The following is a 22064-nucleotide window of genomic DNA, read 5'->3' as shown; positions in this document are numbered from 1 at the left end:
TCAATATTCACACAAAGTACATATCTATCCTCTTCCATCTCCTTCTGCATGCTAGCATCTGCCCTCAGGGTGTCAAAGTGGGTGGAGGAGCCCTGCTCTGCCCTACATGAGGTAATTACTACCTGTATTCCTCCCTTCTCTGTTCCTCCCTTCTGCCTCTCCCACCTATGTCCTCCTCCCTCCCACCCTCCCTCCCTCCTTCCACCCTGTGCAGCATAAAAAGGGAACAGAGGCTGGGCCGTGCACCACATTCTCTCTCCTCTTCATCCCAGGCAGGCAGACTCCCTCTCAGCAGCCATGTCCTTCTCCAGATCTAGCATGTCCTACAGCAGCAGCGGTGGTGGAGGTGGCACCATGTCAATGAGGTCTGGAGGTGGAGGTGGAATGGGTATGGGTATGGGCTCCTCCCGCTTCTCCTCGATGGGTGGTGGTGGTGGAGGAGGCCGCGTCACTGCCATGAGGGCCGGCAGTGTGTACGGAGGTGCAGGAGGCTCTGGGGTGCGCATCTCTAGCTCCTCGTTTGGTTCTGGCGGCGGAGGTGGTGGTGGCGGTTATGGTTTCGGAATGGGAGGGGGTGGCGGCGGTAGTGGCGGTTATGGTTTCGGCATGGGAGGAGGTGGTGGCGGCGGTGGAGCCGACCTCCATGTGTCGGTCAACGAGAAGGCCACAATGCAGAACCTGAACGACCGCCTGTCCAACTACTTGGAGAAGGTGCGCTCTCTGGAGGCGGCCAACGCCGAGCTGGAGCTGAAGATCCGTCAGTTCATGGAGAGCAAGACGTCCCCCAGCGCTCGTGACTACTCTCGCTTTTACGCTACTATCGCCGAACTGCAGGACAAGGTATGTGACATGTGTCCTAGATGGCAAAAGCACTAAATAATGACATCTCAGCATGTCAAAACATGGTAATGTCTGCAGAGTGACAATGTTAAGCTTTGTTAGAGAATACAGATACATGGTACGTATGTCATCAGATTGTTTTCCAACAAGTTACTTAGAGTGATATGAATATGACTTGCTAAATGATACACATTTGTTATAATTGACTCAACCAAGATATTGCAACAAAGATAGATGCCTAAGACAGTATGCATATTTGCAGCTGAAGCATTGAACATAAAGCAGATCTTTGAAGCCAATCCTTCCTGTCTGTTAAGAGCCCCTAGGCGATTGCAATAGGTGCAATTTGTTTCTTTGTGTCATGCTTTACAATGACCATAATGACCATAGGTTCCCTGTAATCCTTCTATGGGCTATCATTTGCAGTGCAGCTGAAACGCAGAACTCAATGATTACAGTGTGGTATCACAGTTTGTGCGTACTGCATTAGTGTGAAATTCCCTGCATGCCCCATCCTGAAACGTTTTTCCATCCTCTACCTCTCAGATCCAGGCTGCCACTTGCTTGAATGGAGGCATCTATCTGAACATCGACAACGCAAAGCTCGCTGCAGATGACTTCAGAACCAAGTAAGTATATCGAAAATCATCCACATATACAGAACAATGCTGGTGCATACCATAAACCAAATGGAATAACCCCAAATCTGTAAAAACCCTCTTACTGCTTTTTACAGAATTTTGTGTTGAATCTATAAAAAAGGAAGCCAAATGACATTACCCTTCCCCTCCACCATAGCCACACCATCCCAACAGACATATCAGAAGCCTGGTGTTACTTTCTGTTATTTTCCCAAAACTAAATGGAATACTAGATTCTATAACCTCCTTCCTATTTTCACAGAGGAACACATTCCGGCAGTTCTTTGACCTAAGCTCTCTCTATCTCTCAGGTATGAGAACGAGCTGGCCATGCGTCAGTCGGTGGAGGCAGACATCGCTGGGCTGAAGAGGATGCTGGACGAGATGACCATGGCCAGATCTGACCTGGAGATGCAGATCGAGGGGCTGAAGGAGGAGCTCATCTATCTCAAGAAGAACCATGAGGAGGTGGGTGTGGGCTGATGGAACATATCCATACAGTCCCTTAAAGTATTACATCTATTGACCATGTCAACCTGCTATGGGTCTTCATTAGAACACCACTGCTGGATTTAAAGCACATTTATATCAAGCAATGGGGTTCAAATTTATAATGAAGACAGAGGGCAGCTCAAGTTGTTACCATCAGCAGAGGTTAGTCACTCACCCCTATATGTTTCTCCACAGGAGCTGCTGGCCATGAGGACGCAGATGACTGGACAGATCAATGTGGAAGTGGATGCAGCACCACAGGAGGACCTGTCCAGAGTCATGGCTGAGATCCGTGAGCAGTACGAGTCCGTTAGTGCCAAGAACCAGCGCGATCTGGAGGCCTGGTTCCAGACCAAGGTAGAACCTCTAGAACCTCTAAACTATGTTCATGGTGTAGATGTTCCTTTACTTCTAGTTGGTAACGTTGTCACATTCTATCATGGGTTTGTTTGTTCCTGTGATGATTGACCATTGTTTTACAGACAGAGACGTTGAACAAGGAGGTGGCGTCCAGCACAGAGGTTCTCCAGACCTCCAAGTCAGAGATCTCAGAGATCCGTCGCACACTGCAGGGCCTGGAGATCGAACTGCAGTCACAGCTCAGCATGGTGAGTAGTAATTCCTAACATCTAACCACTGACAACAGTTTAGGGGACATTACTTACACGACTTTTTGCAACTTTCTTCAATAATCAACAATTTACTCTCTTCATTCTCTACCATCCCTCAAGTATCTCACTGTCACCTGGACTCTTCCACTATCCCTCAATTTGTTATAGCCAGGCACCACTCCCTTACTATAGCTAACCTCTACCTGCCTACACATTCAATTACTAGAGCTAACTTTTTCAGTATGACTGTAAACATTCCAAATTCCAAACCTACTCCCACTGTTTTTGACACATCATCTCTATCTCTCCCGGCCAATAGAAAGGCTCCCTGGAGAACACTCTGGCGGAGACGGAGGGCCGTTACTCAATGCAGCTGGGACGCCTCCAGAACCAAGTGACCAGTCTGGAGGAGCAGCTAATGTCTCTCCGCAGCGACATGGAACGCCAGGGCCAGGAGTACAAGATGCTGCTGGACATCAAGACACGCCTGGAGATGGAGATCGCTGAGTACAGGAGGCTGCTGGACGGAGAGGCTAGCGGGTAAGGCAGGATGGGAAGAGGGGTGACAAGGGTCCTTGAAACAAGTGAAAATGTTTCCTTCAACATTTGACTTTATAAACAATGTTCATTTGAAGTTGAGCTTAATATGAGCCATTGTTACTTTTGACATGAATCTACTGGTGTTTGCCCTTTAATAGATACTTATTATGATCATAGATCATAGATGCTAACCATGGGGTTCCCTTCCTTACAGCCTCGGCATCAGCTCCTCGAAATCTGGCCACAGCTCCTCCAGCTCCCACATCAGCTCCTCCAGCTCTGGCCCCAGCTCCACCACCAAAGGCAAGGTGGTGATCGTCACAGAGGAAATGGTGGGCGGCAAGGTTGTTTCCTCAAGAGAAACCAAACACACCACATAAGGTCCCACACACGCAGTGAGCACTGCAGCAAGCAATGGGTTAACCCCATAGAAATAGAATTACTAGAATGGGTATAGGAAATGAGAGGCCAGCACATGGAATATTACTGCTCTCCAGTGCTTTATTCATGCAACCTAAAATACAACGTTTCAACTTCTACAAAGTTTTCATCAGATGAAAAATTCCTGTCTTTGTTATCTGTGTTATTTGTTTAGGCCAGCTCTGGTTAACTCTAGTTTAAGATGTGCATTCCATCCTCCTATTCTTTCTAGAATGGCTAAAGCCCGTCAGACACCCATCATGGATTATTGACTTGAATGGGGATTTATTTTCTGGTAATTCTATTTCTATGGTTAACACCTCCAGAACAACACATTTTGCTACATCTGGATGGAACACCAACAACAGACCCCATTGTGAATGTAATAAAGATGCTCTGACTTGCTGACACCATCATTCTGTCTTCAGTGTCTTTCAACTTGATTTATCTGATCTGGCGTGCTCCCATCCATCTGACTATCATATAGGTTGTTATATTTTGCACATGAGGCCAATTCTATGGTCTTGAGAAAGTATATGTGTCATTATGATCTTGAATAGTGTAATTTATGACATTCACTTGTACTGAGGTTAATACAATGCAAAACAAATTGAAATATTGATAGTAGAAAAGTGTCAGCAAAATTATATATTTCTATCTCTATTCAGAGTTATACTGTATGGAGGGTGTTTGTGGAGTCAACTGTAGGGTCAACTGTAGGGCTGTACACCATGTTTTAGTGGAAATATTTAGATTTGAAAACACTACATTTTAAATTAGATGCCAAAATGTATCTGCTATGACATCCATACTCACATGTTCATATAGTCAGTCTATGATAAAGCATGAATATCTCTAAAACAAGTGAAACCATACAGTCCATTCTCATTCAACCACATAATCTTTATTGATGGTTCTGTTGACAAATTATTACTTGATCTCATCTACATCCACATCGAGGTTCTAGGTGTTCTCCATCATAATTACCATGTAGGTGTAATATTGCCTGTGTGTAGCTGGTGTAGAGGGGTCAGGCGCAGGACAGCAGATGTGAGTAATAAACATAATTTACTCAATTATTCACATATACAACGCAAATATGCGAGCCCACAATAACGGACTGTATTACAAAACAAACCATCACTCACAAAAAACCATGGGGGAACAGAGGGTTAAATAATGACCAAGTAATTGGGGGAATGAAACCAGGTAAGACAAGGACAAAACAAATGGAAAATGAAAAGTGGATCGGCGATGGCTAGAAGGCCGGTGACGTCGGTCGCCGAACGTCGCCCGAACAAGGAGAGGGACCGACTTCGGCGGAAGTCGTGACATTAGGTCTATGGAGGTAGCTGAGGTGCATGAGCTTCCTATTTTTTATACTGAAGTCAATGCAGCCAGAGGAGGACGGAAAATAGCTGTCCTCCGGCTACACCAGGGTGCTACCCTAGAGGGTCCTGTTGAGACTACTGTAGGTCTTCATTGCGAAGTGTGTTTTAGATCATGATGTGTTTGGTGATGTGAGTATATGTAGTATAGTTGTATTTAAAAAGCATATTTTTTTTATTTAGAATTATTTAGTATTTTTCTGAAAATCACTGAGTAGCTCCTCTGAGGAGCCTCCCCTGTTACACAACATCAGGCATTGGAGTTAGATGATGGTCAGTTCGCGTTGACAGATATGACTGTGGGAGACTTAGGAGATTTGGGAAACTCATACAAAGGCTTAGAAAGTAGAGTGCTCTACTCACAGTGGTGGACAGCCATAAATCAAAATGCAGACCACGTATACACTACATGGCCAAAAGTATGTGGACACTTGCTCGTCGAACACATCATTCCAAAATCATGGGCATTAATATGGAGTTGGTCCCCCCTTTGCTATTATAACAGCCTACACTCTTCTGGGAAGGCTTTCCACTAGACGTTGGAACATTGCTGCGGGTACTTGGTTCTATTCAGCTGCAAGAGCATTAGTGAGGTTGGGCACTGATATTTGGTGATTAGGCCTGGCTCGCAGTTGGTGTTCCATTTCATCCCAAAGTTGTCGATAGAATGTCATTGTATGCTGTAGTGTTAAGATTTCTCTTCACTGGAACTAACGGGCCTATCCCGAACCATGAAAACCAGCCTCAGACCATTATTCCTCCTCCACCAAACTTTACAGTTGGCACTATGCATTCGGACCAGTAGCATTTTCCTGGCATCTGCCAAACCCAAATTCATCCCAGTGTTGGTGAAGCGTGATTCATCACTCCAGAGAACACGTTTCCACTGCTTCAGAGTCCAATGGATCGAGTTTTACACCACTCTATCAGAAGCTTGGCATTGTTCATGGTGGTCTTAGGCTTTTGTGCGGCTGCTCAGCCATGGAAACATATTTCATAAAGCTCCCGGCCAACAGTTTATGTGCTGACCTTGCTTCCAGAGGCAGTTTGGAACTCGGTATTGAGTGTTGCAACCGAGGAGAGACAATTTTTATGCGCTTCAGCACTCGGCGGTCCTGTTCTGTGAGCTTGTGTGGCCTAACACTTTGTGGCTGAGCCGTTGTTGCTCCTAGATGTTTCCACTTCATAATAACAGCACTTACAGTTGTCCGGAACAGCACCAGCAGTGCATAAATTTGACAAACTGACTTGCTGGAAAGGTGGCATCCTATGGCGGTGCCCCGTTGAAAGTCCCTGAGCTCTTCAGTAAGGCCAATCTACTGCCAATGTTTGTTTATGGAGATTGCACAGCTGTGTGCTTGATTTTATTCACGTGTCAGCAACGGGTGTGGCTGAAATAGTCAAATCCACTAATTTGAAGGGGTGTCCACATACATTTGGCCACGTAGTGTATGATAGATGATACAGTGATTCATGCATTCAGATGAATTTATTATATCTAATTTGATTGCATTGCCCTGGCACCTTGTTTGTGTGAACACGCCAATGCAAACTCACTGACTGACTGCACCCTTCTGATTTAGCATTTCTCAGAAAAGACCATAATTTCACAAACGTAATAAGACACATGTGATAGCACTTGGGATTTGAATCCATTTCAACTAGTTTGAGGTCTAGAAATTACTGCTTTAGCATGTCTTCTTTTAGACATATTTGTTCATGCGAAGGGGGTCTGTTTGCTCCTACGTTGGGGACATTGTGTGTCTGGAAGAACCAGTTACAGAATGCCAATGGACAGGGGTTGAGTTCTGGGTGAATCTAGTGACTGTCAGTGGCTCTATGTGCTGTTGTGCTTGGCTCGGCTCTCTGTGACTGGGTTTTATTCAGCCACAAACAACCAGGAAATATGTTATGAATAATTAAAGGCCGAGGCTAAGGTGAGGAGGTATATTTTAGTTTTTACAAACTTTAGACAAGTCTTAGGGCAACATTTATCTATTGTTATTTTTGGACTGAGGCTGGAGCACTCAGGAATACTCAACACCTCTTGGAAAGTAATTCTGGCATGTCTTTGGCATTAAGATATGTGTAATTCTTCCGCTAAAAAATAAAAAGTTTAACCTGGGCTTCGCTCCTTTCATATTTATTTTGATCCTGACAAATTCCCCAGTTCCTGCCGGTGACAAGCAGACCCATAACATGATGCTGCCATCCCAACGCTTGAAATTACAAAGCGTTTCACCCTGTGTTGTGTTTTCAGAATCAAAATAAATAATGGAGCAATGCCCAGGTAAAATGTTAGAGGAAAATGGTAACCTCTGGAGCGTGACAAAAAAGATCTGCAAGAAATCTGTGGTTATATGGAAATATTCAGATGCAAAGTTCTCTGCTAAGGTGTTAAGGGAAAAGAAGAGTACTTTAATCCCATCTGGGGAACGATGACCAGAGTAATGACTCATCCCATGGGGGCTATAAAGTGGTAAAAGGAAGGAAAAACTACTTTTGCGGTCCTGCAGACTCCTACAGTAGATGGGACATTCATAAAGTTGAGTGAAACTTAGGAAAATGGAACCTGAGTCTATGCATAAAATCAGAAAATCTATCAAGGAACAATCGACTGTTGTGTTTAAGGAAAAAAAACAGGTCTGTTTGGGGAGAATTTTGTCTGGGTGTCAAGCAAAAGATCATATTGTACCAGGAGGATTCTTTGAAACTTGTTGTCTGGGTGACATAACAGGTACAGGTAAATAGCCATTCAGTGTTTCAAAAAATATGCTCAGAAAACATCTGTCACCTGTCACAGCATGTCAAAGTTATAATGTGTGTGTTGACTGATTAAATGACTTACCTGGGGCTAATTGAAGCAGGCCTGTCCATGCTTTAAACCAGATGCTTTTACGGGAGAGTAATTCCATCTCTTTATGGGAGTGTGTACTTCTATATGTTTGTGTGAGTGCCTGCAAGCACCCTGCCGGCTGATACCACCTATAGAGTGAGATGGGGGAGAGTGGAGTTCCACAACAATAGAATATTTTCAAAATTTGCATATCCACACATACAGTACATATCAATCTATCCTCTTCAATCTTCTGCATCCTAACGTGTCAAAGTGGGGCGAGGAGCCCTGCCCTACATGTGGTAATACCTCCCTGTTTTCAACCCTTCTCTTTTACTCCCTTCTGCCTCTCCAACACATGTCCTCCTCCCACCCTCCCTCCCTCCTTCCACCATGTGCAGCATAAAAAGGGAACAGCGGCTGGGCCGTGCACCACATTCTCTCTCCTCTTCATCCCAGGCAGGCAGACTCCCTCTCAGCAGCCATGTCCTTCTCCAGATCTAGCATGTCCTACAGCAGCAGCGGTAGTGGAGGTGGCACCATGTCAATGAGGTCTGGAGGTGGAGGTGGAATGGGTATGGGTATGGGCTCCTCCCGCTTCTCCTCGATGGGTGGTGGTGGTGGAGGAGGCCGCGTCACTGCCATGAGGGCCGGCAGTGTGTACGGAGGTGCAGGAGGCTCTGGGGTGCGCATCTCTAGCTCCTCGTTTGGTTCTGGCGGCGGAGGTGGTGGTGGCGGTTATGGTTTCGGCATGGGAGGGGGTGGCGGCGGTAGTGGCGGTTATGGTTTCGGCATGGGAGGAGGTGGTGGCGGCGGTGGAGCCGACCTCCATGTGTCGGTCAACGAGAAGGCCACAATGCAGAACCTGAACGACCGCCTGTCCAACTACTTGGAGAAGGTGCGCTCTCTGGAGGCGGCCAACGCCGAGCTGGAGCTGAAGATCCGTCAGTTCATGGAGAGCAAGACGTCCCCCAGCGCTCGTGACTACTCTCGCTTTTACGCTACTATCGCCGCCCTGCAGGACAAGGTACGTGACATGTGTCCTTGATAGCAAGAGCACTCAATAATGACATCACAGCATGTCAAAACATGGTAATGTCTGCAGAGCGACAATGTTATGCTTCATTAGAGACTACATTTACATGGTGTGCACTTGTCAGTTACTGAGAGTTATACATGACTATTGGAAAATGCTAAATTATGTGCAGTTGTTATAATTGATTCAACCAACATATTGCACCAAAGATAGATGCAAAGACAGTATGTATATTTGCAGCTGAAGCATCGAAAATATAACAGATCATTGAAGCCTATCCTTCCTGTCTGTTAAGAGCCCCTAGGCGATTGCGAAAGGTGCAATTTGTTTCTTTGTGTCATGCTTTACAATGTTCAAAAAGACAACAGGTTCCCTGTAATGCTTCTATGGGCTATCATATACAGTGCAGCTGAAACTCAGAACTCAATGATTACAGTGTGGTATCACAGTTTGTGCGTACTGCATTAGTGTGAAATTCCCTGCATGCCCCATCCTGAAACGTTTTTCCATCCTCTACCTCTCAGATCCAGGCTGCTACTCACGTAAACGGAGGTATCTATCTGAACATCGACAACGCAAAGCTCGCTGCAGATGACTTCAGAACCAAGTAAGTATATCCAAAATCATCCACATATGCAGAACACTGCTGGTGCATTCCATATACCAAATGGAATAAGCCCAAATCTGTAAAAACCCTCATAATGTTTTTTATTTCATTTTGCGTAGAATCAATAAAAAGGAAATCAAATGACACCATAACCACACCATCCCAACAGACATATCAGAAGCCTGGTGTTACTTTCTGTTATTTTCCAAAAACTTAAAGGAATACTAGATTCTATAACCTCCTTCCTATTTTCACAGAGGAACACATTCAGGCAGCTTTTTGACCAAAGCTCTCTCTATCTCTCAGGTATGAGAACGAGCTGGCCATGCGTCAGTCGGTGGAGGCAGACATCGCCGGACTGAAGAGGATGCTGGACGAGATGACCATGACCAGATCTGACCTGGAGATGCAGATCGAGGGGCTGAAGGAGGAGCTCATCTATCTCAAGAAGAACCATGAGGAGGTGGGTGTGGGCTGATGGAACATATCCATACAGTCCCTTAATGTATTACATCTATTGACCATGTCAACCTGCTATGGGTCTTCACTAGAACTCCATTGCTGGCTTTCAAGCACATTTGTGTCAAGCAATGGTGTTCAAATGTATAATGAAGACAGAGGGCAGGTCAAGTTGTTACCATCAGGCAGAGGTTAGTCACGTCTTAATTATTTAAACTCACCCCTATGTGTTTCTCCACAGGAGCTGCTGGCCATGAGGACGCAGATGACTGGACAGATCAATGTGGAAGTGGACGCAGCACCACAGGAGGACCTGTCCAGAGTCATGGCTGAGATCCGTGAGCAGTACGAGTCCGTTAGTGCCAAGAACCAGCGCGATCTGGAGGCCTGGTTCCAGACCAAGGTAGAACCTCTAGAACCTCTAAACTATGTTCATGGTGTAGATGTTCCTTTACTTCTAGTTGGTAACATTGTCACATTCTATCATGAGTTGGTTTGTTCCTGTGATGATCGATAACTTATAGTGGTGTAATGTTCTTAAGTAAAAATACTTTAAAGCACTACTTAAGTAGTTTTTGGGGTATCTGTGCTTTACTCTTTATATTTTTGACTACTTTTACTTTTACTTCACTACATTCCTAAAGAAAATAATGTTCTCCATACACCTTATCTGACACCCAAAGTACTTGTTAGATTTTGAATGGTTAGCAGGACAGGAAATTGGTCCAATTCATTCACTTACCAAGAGAACATCCCTGGTAGTACCCTATTGCCTCTGATCTGGCGAACTCACTTAACACACATACTTCATTTGTAAGTTATTTCTGAATGTTGGAGTATGCCCCTGGCTAAAAAAACTAATAATTTATACTTTAACTCTTAATACTTAAGTATATTTTAGAAATTACATTTACTTAAGTATGTTTTAAACCAAACAGTGGTAGACTTTTACTCAAGTACTATTGTACTGGGTGACTTTTACTTGAGTCATTTTCTATTAAGGTATGTTTACTTTTAGTCAAGTATGACAATTGGGTACTTTTTCCACCATTAACGACGTATTCTTTTTTACAGACGGAGACGTTGAACAAGGAGGTGGCGTCCAGCACAGAGGTTCTCCAGACCTCCAAGTCAGAGATCTCAGAGATCCGTCGCACACTGCAGGGCCTGGAAATCGAACTGCAGTCACAGCTCAGCATGGTGAGTAGTAATTACAAACATCTGACCAAGGTCCACAGTTTAGGGGACATTACTTACACAACTTTCTACAACTTTCTTCAATAATCAACAGTTGACTCTTTCATGATTCTCTTTACCATCCCTCAAATATCTCACTTTCACCTGATTTCTTCCACTATCCCTCAAGTTGTTATAGCCAGGCACCACTCCCTTACTATAGCTAACCTCTACCTGCCTACACATTCAATTACTAGAGCTAACTTTTTCAGTATGACTGTAAACATTCCAAATTCCAAACCTACTCCCACTGTTTTTGACACATCATCTCTATCTCTCCCGGCCAATAGAAAGGCTCCCTGGAGAACACTCTGGCGGAGACGGAGGGCCGTTACTCAATGCAGCTGGGACGCCTCCAGAACCAAGTGACCAGTCTGGAGGAGCAGCTAATGTCTCTCCGCAGCGACATGGAACGCCAGGGCCAGGAGTACAAGATGCTGCTGGACATCAAGACACGCCTGGAGATGGAGATCGCTGAGTACAGGAGGCTGCTGGACGGAGAGGCTAGCGGGTAAGGCAGGATGGGATTGGATGTCTCCCTCAACATTTGACTATAAAAACAATGTTCATTTGAAGGTGACCTTACTATGAGACATGGTTACTTTTGACATGAATCTACTGCTCTGTGACCTTTAATAGATAGTTATTATGATCATAGATGCTAACTATGCTAACCATCGGTATCCCTTCCTCACAGCCTCGGCCACAGCTCCTCCAGCTCCCACACCAGCTCCTCTAGCTCCGGCCTCAGCTCCGGCCCCAGCTCCACCACCTCCACCACATCCACCACACGCAAGGTGGTGATCGTCACAGAGGAAATGGTGGGCGGCAAGGTTGTCTCTTCAAGTGAAACCAAACACGCCTCTTAAGGTCCCACACACACAGCAAGCACTGCAGCAAGCAATGGGTTAACCCCATAGACATATAATTACTAGAATGGGTATAGGAAATGAGAGGCCAGCACATGGAATATTGTTGTTCCCCAGTGCTTTATTCATGCAACCTAAAATACAAAGTTACAACTTATACAAAATATTTGTAAGATGAGAAATTCCTGTCTTCTTTATCTGTGTTATTTGTTTAGGCCAGCTCTGGTTAACTCTAGTTTAAGATGTGCATTCCATCCTCCTATTCTTTCTAGAATGGCTAAAGCCCCTCAGACACCCATCATGGATCATTGACTTGAATGGGGATTTATTTTCTGGTAATTCTATTTCTATGGTTAACACCTCCAGAACAACACATTCTACTACATCTGGATGGAACACCAATAACAGACCCCATTGTGAATGTAATAAAGATGCTCTGACTTGCTGACATCATCATTCTGTCTTCAGTGTCTTTCAACTTGATTTATCTGGTCTGGCGTGCTCCCATACATCTGACTATCATATTGGCTGTTATCTTTTGCACATGAGGCCAATTCTATGGTCTTGAGAAATGATATGTGTCAGTATGATCTTGAATAGTGTAGTTTATTACATTAGCTTCTGCTGAGTTGAGTTTAATTCTTTGCAATATTGAATTGCGGATAGAAGAAGTCTGATTGCTATTATCACACACCGGCTTGTAGCCCATAACAAAGAGGGTGACAATGTGGAGATAGTTAATATATACACTTTCGTATTCCCTAAAGTAAACTGTATACGATTAACAATGGTGTGTGTTGTCAGTAGTGTAAGTGAGCGGTTGCATGCATAGATGGTGATAATGAGGGGTGTTGAGAGGTGCAAAAACAAAGAAACCACAAAATGCCAGAACCAAAAATAATAGTGTGTCTACGTGGAGAGAGTTTCCTCAATGAATGGGGAAAAGGTGTATATATCTACGGGACACACCCGATCCCAGGTGCGTCCCACATCGCTGACAACCCTCCCGGCTCCGCCCCCCAACATTCCACCAAGGAAAACAAGAGCATAGAGAAAGAGTTTGGCAGACAGAGTGGGAGGGTCGTCACACTAATTGTCAGCAGAATTACATAATTATAACTCTATTAATCAAACTCTCAGTTTTTCAAGCATTAGATTCGGAGTTATACACTGTATGGAGACTGTTTCTGAGGTCAACTGTAGAGCTGTACACCGTGTTTTGGTTGAAAGGTGTAAAATTGAAAACAATTCATTTGAAATGAGAACACAAAATGTATCTGCTATGACATCCATACTCACAGATTCCTATAGTCAGTCTATGATAAAGCATGAATATCTCTAAAACAAGTGAAACCACACAGTCCATTCTCATTCAACCACATAATCTTTATTGATGGTTCTGTTAATAACTTATTTAATAAAAGACTCAGTGGTTTCCATCACCTTTCCATCCACAGTGGTCTGGGTCACGGTGATCGTCTTAGTAACCACTGGGGAGTCAAAAACGGACAAGTAGTAAATCTCTTTGCAATACTCATACTGAGCACTTTAAAGCATCATTTTAGAATAATTTTTCTTTCTTAATATCTTCTTCATTAGTACACTTTTGATACAGTTCAAAATAATTGTCAACTTTCAACTGTTGAAGATACAGTATGTTGCTTTCAGCTTAAAATCAAGCAAGACCAAGTATCATCAGTCTCATGATGATGCGTTTGGCAAGAAGTCTACAAAGGCCTATTGCCAGCTGTAAACAATGGCTCACCTTGGGTGGAGCTGTCATCCTCTCCGTCCAGCAGCCTCCTGTACTCTGCGATCTCCAGCTCCAGCCGGGTCTTGAGGTCCAGCAACATGTCGTACTCCTGCTTGTTGTGGGCGATGTTGGCGTGGAGCTGGGAGAGCTGGAGCTCCAGGCTAGTCACCACACTCTGGAGCCCTGCCAGCTGAGCAGAGTAGCGCTTCTGGGTGTCTGCCAGGGTGCCCTCCAGGGATGATTTCTATCAGGGGAGGAGGGAGTGGGTGAAGGGTGAAGTAGCACCTAGACCCTGATCTTGGGGGTCTAGTGGGTATACTGTGGGTATACTGGTGCCTTGTCCAATGATATACCTCCACAGTATGTGACACTGTTGCACAAGTTTTTCTTCTGTTCAAGGGGGATAGAGTGGGTGCCCTCTCCATTGCACTACACATATGGATAATATTCTATTATTGTATAACTCTGTTGCACAAAAGTGTGTGAGAGGTTGTGAATCTGGTGCTCCAATAGACTACACACCCAGAAAAATGTTTGGTCAAGTCCAGAGATGAGATGGGCATGTTGCAAGTTCAAAATGTCAGTAAGGTATTTATGGGTGTCAGAATAACAACACGAAGAGACCTGGCTATAATCCATGCCTGGGTTTTCACTTCCAATTCCAATATTGTGTGTGTGTGTGTGTGTGTGTGTGTGTGTGTGTGTGTGTGTGTGTGTGTGTGTGTGTGTGTGTGTGTGTGTGTGTGTGTGTGTGTGTGTGTGTGTGTGTGTGTGTGTGTGTGTGTGTGTGTGTGTGTTTGTGTGTGTGTGTGTGGTCTTGTACCATGCTCAGATGGGACTGCAGTTCAATCTGAAGCCTCTGGAGGGTGTTCTTGGACTCCTTGGACTCTGTGAGGCAGCTCACTAGCTGCTCATTGTTTGTCACGACTTCAATCTCCACTGTGGCCAGCTATACAGGTAAAAACATTAGCCAACATAGAGCCTCAGAGCCTACTCATTCAGTCTCTAAATTGATTTCCATGCTTCAATAGATCATTGACTTCATCCTATACAGATAATATACTTTATTCATGCTTTAAACATGTTTTTTAACACTTCAAATGTAACACTTTTAATTTTAATGCAAGTTTTTTTAGGGCAGCTGACATTGTCTTAAGCTGAATTGCATTATTCTTATGAGGAAAAAAAACACTTTTGAGAATAAATGACTACATATAGTAAGTATCTTGGTCATGCAGCTCACCTTGCCCTGGTACCAGGCTTCCAGCTCTTTGCGGTTCTTGACGGCCACAGACTCGTAGTGCTTCCTAATCTCGGTCATCGCTGCGTTCAGGTCCTGGGATGGGGCAGCATCCACCGATACATTCACCTGGCTGCCCACGTGGGACTTTACCATGGCAATCTCCTATAGGTCAAAGGTCAGAGGGCGTAACCTCAGTTAGTAACCATAACAACCAACAGTAGCTTGACTGCGATTAAACAGGTCTCAATGCTTTAGATAAATCTGAGTATTTGATATTACAGTGCAGCACCACACTTGTGATTACATGTTTTCAACCAGAGGATTTTAAACCTGAGGGACTAAGTTATTGTCAACTAATCTAATGTCTCCTACTGGTCAATATATTACCCATTATACACCATACATGAACTGTAATGTGTGTGTTTGTGGATGTAAGAGTCCCACAAAGGGTAATAGTCAGTTAATGGAAAACATAAAGAATACTAGGAAGTGTGAGGATGGGAGAGGAACTGTGTTGTAAAAACAACACCCATCCATCTGTGTAAGGGAAATCCTGGTGTGATATCAGCAGAGGTTAGGTAGATGTCATATTTGTGTACTAAACATTAACTGCTCCAATAACACCCCATACAAAACAGGGCTAAGTACTCCTTAGTGGCCAATGATATCCTTCCGCCTAGCAACTGTCGTGGATGCCTACTGAAGTGAGTTTTTTGCTGCTGTAGGTGGAATGAAATACATGTAGGGTCCAAGGTATATCGTCACTGAACACTAAGCAAATAATCAATATTTTTTTCTAGTACTGTTTTCACTATTAGGTCAGTACTAACAAGTAAACAGTGAGGGAAAAAATATTATTTGATCCCTTGCTGATTTTGTACGTTTGCACTGACAAAGAAATGATCAGTCTATAATTTTAATGGTAGGTTTATTTGAACAGTGAGAGACAGAATAACAACAAAAAAATCCAGAAAAACGCATGTCAAAAATGTTATAAATTGATTTGCATTTTAATGAGGGAAATAAGTATTTGACCCCCTCTCAATCAGAAAGATTTCTGGCTCCCAGGTGTCTTTTATACAGGTAACGAGCTGAGATTAGGAGCACACTCTTAAAGTTTGCTACCTGTATAAAAGACACCTGTCCACAAAAGCAATCAATCAATCAGATTCCAAACTCTCCACCATGGCCAAGACCAAAGAGCCCTCCAAGGATGTCAGGGACAAGATTGTAGACCTACACAAGGCTGGAATGGGCTACAAGACCATCGCCAAGCAGCTTGGTGAGAAGGTGACAACAGTTGGTGCGATTATTCGCAAATGGAAGAAACACAAAAGAACTGTCAATATCCCTCGGCCTGTGGCTCCATGCACGATCTCGCCTCGTGGAGTTACAATGATCATGAGAATGGTGAGGAATCAGCCCAGAACTACACGGGAGGATCTTGTCAATGATCAAGGCAGCTGGGACCATAGTCACCAAGAAAACAATTGGTAACACACTACGCCGTGAAGGACTGAAATCCTGCAGCGCCCGCAAGGTCCCCCTGCTCAAGAAAGCACATATACATGCCCGTCTGAAGTTTGCCAATGAACATCTTAAAGATTCAGAGGACAACTGGGTGAAAGTGTTGTGGTCAGATGAGACCAAAATGGAGCTCTTTGGCATCAACTCAACTCGCCGTGTTTGGAGGAGGAATGCTGCCTATGACCCCAAGAACACCATCCCCACCGTCAAACATGGAGGTGGAAACATTATGCTTTGGGGGTGTTTTTCTGCTAAGGGGACAGGACAACTTCACTGCATCAAAGGGACGATGGACGGGGCCATGTACCGTCAAATCTTGGGTGAGAACCTCCTTCCCTCAGCCAGGGCATTGAAAACGGGTCGTGGATGGGTATTCCAGCATGACAATGACCCAAAACACACGGCCAAGGCAACAAAGGAGTGGCTCAAGAAGAAGCACATTAAGGTCCTGGAGTGGCCTAGCCAGTCTCCTGACCTTAATCCCATAGAAAATCTGTGGAGGGAGCTGAAGGTTCGAGTTGCCAAACGTCAGCCTCGAAACCTTAATGACTTGGAGAAGATCTGCAAAAAGGAGTGGGACAAAATCCCTCCTGAGATGTGTGCAAACCTGGTGGCCAACTACAAGAAACGTCTGACCTCTGTGATTGCCAACAAGTCATGTTTTGCAGAGGGGTCAAATACTTATTTCCCTCATTAAAATGCAAATCATTTTATAATATTTTTGACATGCGTTTTTCAGGATTTTTTTGTCGTTATTCTGTCTCTCACTGTTCAAATAAACCTACCATTAAAATGATAGACTGATCATTTCTTGGTCAGTGGGCAAACGTACAAAATCAGCAGGGGATCAAATACTTTTTTCCCTCACTGTATGCATGTCATTCCTAATCAGATTCACTAGGACAACCATATATGTTATACTGCAGGTGTGGCTGTGAGGAGGGAGGTGAAAACGTGTAGGCGTTGGTGGACATCAAAGATATGAAGGTATGGCATTTTGTTAGATTTGTGTTGCTAACGCTTTGTGGTTTTGAATGGGTGTAGAGTGAAAAACAGCTCCCCTGTGCTATACAGTGTGGTTGTACTGTGAATAACTGTTGCCCGGAACAATCTGTTACCTCCTGGTGGTTCCTCTTGAGCATGATGAGCTCGTCCATCAGACCCTCGTAATGCATCTCCAGGTCAGAGCGGCCCAGGTTCATGTCATCCAGGACCCTTTTCAGACCACTGATGTCTGCCTCCACTGCCATCCTCATGGCCTGCTCTTTCTCATACCTGAGCAGGGCAAAGGTCAAAGGTCATGCTAAGGTCACACAGGCTACCAATATGTTTTCAGATTGTAGTCTTTTGCTTTGTCTATGGAGTAGGGATGGCTAGACACTGGCCGTGTCTGAATACCCATACTAGCGTACTAAATAGTGTGCGAAAAAGAACGTTTTACAGTGTGTGAAATTTGAAAATAGTAATCGAAATGCATCATCTAATGCGAGAATGAATTGACTCCCACCCTTCGTTAATTTTTGTACAGCGTATCAATTAATCTGTTGTCAAACACGTGAGTCGGAAAAGACACATTAATTCTACTAGATCAAACGCCAAAATGAGTAAGCAGTTTAAGTATGTAATACGCTAGTATGGGTATTGGGACACGGCCATTGATCAGTTTTGCCTTTTCCTCACTAATAGTTATGGATAGGATGTAGCTTGGGAAGGCTGATTCTGGTTCTGTTTCTAAAAGGGTAACTTCTACTCAGAGTGTGTTGTATAGAGCCTTGAGACAAATGTTTTATATGAATAGTGTGTCATGATTCATAGTAGTTAGTAGCCCCTTACTTCATCTTGAAGTCCTCAGCAGCAAGCCTGGCATTGTTGATGTCTAGCAATGTCTTGGCATTGGACCTGGATACCAAATGGATCTGTGTAACAGAAATCACAATGGCACCGTGTTAATTTTCACTCACATCATTATACACACATTCTCAAGTGACTGTGACCTGCAGCAGGAATGCCAGAAATGAGACTTGGGCTGTGTCCCAATTGGCACCCTATATCGTGCACTACTTTTGACCAGGACCCATAGGGCTCTGGTCAAACGTAGTGCACATTTTAGGTAATAGCATGCCATTTGGGACTCAGATTTGGTTGCAAATCTGGTATGTAGCTATAGAAAGATAAGATGACATATGAATATGGACGCGTGAAGCTGTAGTTAATTACATTCTTTTAGTACCAAACCTGCATTGGCCTTCAAGGAACAGAACAAAAATGTTCTCTGCCAGAATTCATTTTGGCTAAAACACCCCCATCCCATCTCACACACATTTCCCTCCTCACCCCCATAGATAGAACAGATGCAACAACTAACTGCAACAACTAACTGCCTGTACACAGAGGAGCCAGGAAATAAATCAACAGTGATGATGGAGTTAGTGCTTTTGGGAATAAGTTAACATTGTCAGGTGTCAAACACCCCTAATTCTAACACACACACCCTTCCCCCTATCCCTCTCACCTTGTCCTTCAGGCCAGCGATGGTGGCAAAGTAGGCGCTGTGGTCGTGGCAGATAACCGTGCGTGACGCATACCAATCCTTGATTTTCTTCTCCAGCTCGGCGTTCTCCTTCTCCAGACATCTCACCTTCTCCAGGTAGGAGGCCAGGCGGTCGTTCAGGTTCTGCATGGTGGACTTCTCGTTGGCTGACACGTGGAAGTCCAGCCCATCAGCCAGGTCTAAGCCACCCCTGGAGGAAGATGTGCCGCAGAATCCCCCAGCGTGGGAGGTGGAGATGCGGGAACCATGGCCACTGGCACCCCCATACACGCTGAGGGCCCTGGAAGAGGTGTACGATCTAGAGGTGAACGACATAGTGGTGGATGGTGGATGGAGGATTATGGCTGGCAAAGGTACATTAGCAGATGCTGGCTGGATCAGACTTGGACAAAGGATCTGCAGTGACAAGCATCACTCTGGTGGCATGGTTATATACCTGAGGAAAAGGGGCTTGGCCAGGAGTTTGTTGATGACAGTGGACATCCCAAGAATGTGAACAACCTGCTCACTCTCTCCCACCTCCTTCCATTCCACTTTCTTCAGGGTGGTGTGGGTCAGCCCCATTTTCTGGTGGAACTCGCACTTCAACTTTTTCTTGTTCCTTAACGAGCATTCCTGGAAAAGTTATTGTTATGCTCATTTACCTGGAGTCCCTCTGCGTTTCACAATGGAGTTAAGGGAGGGGTTGGGGGGTAAGTACTGAGTACAGTCTAACAGGTGACACTTTTACTCATGCCCACTAACCCACTTATCAATAAGTAAAGTTGGCCAGTAAAATGACTTAGGCTAATGGTAAAAGCTAAAGCTTGAGATTGTGGGTGGTGTTGTTTGACATTCTTACCAGAAAATCTAAAGTAGTGAGAAAAGGTCATGCTGTGGTATTAACCTCCATGTGTAGCAGGAGAAACAGAGGTGTTTCAAAGTATATTGTCATCAATTATTTCATAGAAAAAAGACACTTTTGTACTGATAACATATTGCGTGTGTGCATTGCAATGGTCAAGGGGACGTATTGAAGTCAGTGGAGGTTGATGAGGGGAGGACGGCTCATAATAAGGAATGGTGTGAATGGAATGGTATCAAACACATGGAAACCATGTGTTTGATGTATTTGATACCATTTCACTGATTCTACTCCAGCTAATACCACGAGTCTGTCCTCCCCAATTAAGGTGACACCAGCCTCCTGTGACTGAAGTTGCAATCACAGATTTACAATTCCAAAATTATTTTAGTAGGTGAAAAAAATGCAATTGGATGTATAGTATAATAACAATTTGATATGTTCTCTGTTCATGGTAACAAAGGATGTCTGTGTGAAATGATGTAAATGTAGGGAACACTCAAGTTGTACACTAGATTCATTTTCATCTTTAAGTCTACTGTAAATTATACACATTGAAATAAGACACAAGACACATGTTTTTTTTTTGCATTGACAATGAATTCAAAAGTTGACATTTTGGTGCACATTTGTCTGTCCAACTAACCTGATACTCAGTCAAACAACCACTTCACAGGTCCCTATTTTGCATCTATTTCATGTTCCTTTTTAAAAATGTATATTTTAAACAAAGCATATCATTATTTGTATGACTGTCTGGAGGATTACGTTTCAGTAGACAGTGTGGGTGGAGGGTGTTCACCAGCATTGCTGCCAACCTCCCAGAAAGATAAGATTTAAAAGGGATGTTTATACATCCAGTTAGATGGGTTTATCCAGTTTCTGACACAGGGTTTGCTATTGTTTTACTCTGTTATTGATATTGAAACTGTCACTAGACTTAGCCTGCAATAGGTTACTTACTGCCTTAGTATTCACACCCCTTGACTTTTTCCACATTTTATTGTGTTGCAAAGTTGTTTTACAATGGATTGAATTGTAATTTGTTATGTCAACGATCTACACAAAATACTATGTAAAGACAAAGTGGAAGATTTTATAAAATAACCTCCTGAGTAAATACATGTTAGAATCACCTTTGGCAGTGATTACAGCTGCGAGTCTTTCTGGGTAAGTCTCTAAGAGCTTTCCACACCTGGATTGTCACGTCGCTCGTAAAGATGGGACCAAGGCGCAGCGGGAATGTGTATGCTCATCTTCTTGTTTATTGAAGAAAAAGCCGTGAACACAAAACAACAACAACAACAACAACAACAACAACAACAACAACAACAACAACAACAACAACAACAAACAGTCCTGTAAGGTACAATGACTACACGGAGAAACAACTACCCACAAATCCCATAGACAAAACGCCCCTATTAAATAGGACCTTCAATTAGAGGCAACGAGAAACAGCTGCCTCCAATTGAAGGTCAAACCAATAAACTAAGCATAGAAATAGACTAACTAGAACGAACATAGAAATACACTAACATAGAACATGAACCAACAAACCCCGAAAACCACTAAACAAACACCCACTGCCACGCCCTGACCAAACTACAATAACAAACAACCCCTTTTACTGGTCAGGACGTGACATGGATTGTTCAACATTTGCCCATTATTCGTAAAAAAAATGTCAAGTTCTGTCACTATGTGGATTCAATGTTTTTTAAACCAATAAAGTAATTAGTGACACACGCCACATTTTTAACCATCTACTCCAGGTGCATCTCATCATGACAACCTCAAACAGTAGAAATAGAGCACATGTATAGATAACCATCTCCTTGAAACAAGGAACTGCAGGTTGCAGAATAAAGTCCCCCATCTAATCACTTTAGATCTACTCTACTCTGTCGTCAGCATTGCAGATAAGAAGAAGGATGGAGACAGAAACAATACACATTGATAGGCAGTTGATGGTTGGACTACTAGAGAATGTAGTTCTGCAAGCTCTCTTTTCTCTTTTCTCTTTACTAAACAAGATGTGTTCCACTAAGTGATTGGAAGAAGCTATTAGTGCAGATGAAAAGGAATGGTGAGAATGTATGTCTTGCCTTGGATTTTTCTACTGCTTCTACTGGCATGCATACATTAAAAACATTAAAAATACATAAAAA

At 43.8% G+C, this 22064-nt stretch overlaps 3 protein-coding genes across 3 annotated transcripts; 2 read left to right on the top strand and 1 right to left on the bottom strand.

Annotated features, from left to right (window-relative positions):
* The first annotated feature begins 234 nt into the window (after positions 1 to 234).
* LOC106587793 (keratin, type I cytoskeletal 13) lies at positions 235 to 3960 on the top strand. Its single transcript, XM_014176441.3, has 7 exons — positions 235 to 840; positions 1387 to 1469; positions 1793 to 1949; positions 2169 to 2330; positions 2456 to 2581; positions 2904 to 3124; positions 3339 to 3960. The coding sequence occupies exons 1-7, from the start codon at positions 298 to 300 to the stop codon at positions 3502 to 3504; spliced, it is 1458 nt and encodes a 485-aa protein (XP_014031916.1). The 5' UTR covers positions 235 to 297; the 3' UTR covers positions 3505 to 3960.
* Positions 3961 to 8188: 4228 nt separating this feature from the next.
* LOC106587783 (keratin, type I cytoskeletal 13) lies at positions 8189 to 12431 on the top strand. Its single transcript, XM_014176433.3, has 7 exons — positions 8189 to 8795; positions 9329 to 9411; positions 9718 to 9874; positions 10112 to 10273; positions 10945 to 11070; positions 11397 to 11617; positions 11804 to 12431. The coding sequence occupies exons 1-7, from the start codon at positions 8253 to 8255 to the stop codon at positions 11973 to 11975; spliced, it is 1464 nt and encodes a 487-aa protein (XP_014031908.1). The 5' UTR covers positions 8189 to 8252; the 3' UTR covers positions 11976 to 12431.
* A 909-nt stretch (positions 12432 to 13340) lies between these two features.
* krt98 (keratin 98) lies at positions 13341 to 19468 on the bottom strand. Its single transcript, XM_014176451.3, has 7 exons — positions 19011 to 19468; positions 18332 to 18414; positions 17617 to 17773; positions 14972 to 15133; positions 14552 to 14677; positions 13741 to 13972; positions 13341 to 13465 (listed from the first exon to the last, which is right to left on the bottom strand). The coding sequence occupies exons 1-7, from the start codon at positions 19362 to 19364 to the stop codon at positions 13386 to 13388; spliced, it is 1194 nt and encodes a 397-aa protein (XP_014031926.2). The 5' UTR covers positions 19365 to 19468; the 3' UTR covers positions 13341 to 13385.
* Positions 19469 to 22064: the final 2596 nt, after the last annotated feature.

Source organism: Salmo salar, chromosome 02, assembly GCF_965601325.2.
Source record: "Salmo salar chromosome 02, fSalSal1, whole genome shotgun sequence".
NCBI lineage: Eukaryota > Metazoa > Chordata > Actinopteri > Salmoniformes > Salmonidae > Salmo > Salmo salar.
The sequence above is the reverse complement of the archived record's forward strand: the minus strand, read 5'-3'. Positions and strand labels throughout refer to the sequence as shown.

Bases quoted from the DNA above. Each gene is read 5' to 3' on its own strand.
- LOC106587793 (XM_014176441.3), top strand. From the start codon at position 298: ATGTCCTTCTCCAGATCTAGCATGTCCTACAGCAGCAGCGGTGGTGGA. The intron at 841-1,386 runs GTATGTGACATG...TCTACCTCTCAG, and splicing joins TCGCCGAACTGCAGGACAAG to ATCCAGGCTGCCACTTGCTT. The intron at 1,950-2,168 runs GTGGGTGTGGGC...GTTTCTCCACAG, and splicing joins TCAAGAAGAACCATGAGGAG to GAGCTGCTGGCCATGAGGAC.
- LOC106587783 (XM_014176433.3), top strand. From the start codon at position 8,253: ATGTCCTTCTCCAGATCTAGCATGTCCTACAGCAGCAGCGGTAGTGGA. The intron at 9,412-9,717 runs GTAAGTATATCC...TCTATCTCTCAG, and splicing joins GCAGATGACTTCAGAACCAA to GTATGAGAACGAGCTGGCCA. The intron at 9,875-10,111 runs GTGGGTGTGGGC...GTTTCTCCACAG, and splicing joins TCAAGAAGAACCATGAGGAG to GAGCTGCTGGCCATGAGGAC.
- krt98 (XM_014176451.3), bottom strand. From the start codon at position 19,364: ATGTCGTTCACCTCTAGATCGTACACCTCTTCCAGGGCCCTCAGCGTG. The intron at 14,678-14,971 runs GTGAGCTGCATG...TTACCTGTATAG, and splicing joins AAGCCTGGTACCAGGGCAAG to CTGGCCACAGTGGAGATTGA. The intron at 13,973-14,551 runs GTACAAGACCAC...CTCCCCTGATAG, and splicing joins TGCAGTCCCATCTGAGCATG to AAATCATCCCTGGAGGGCAC.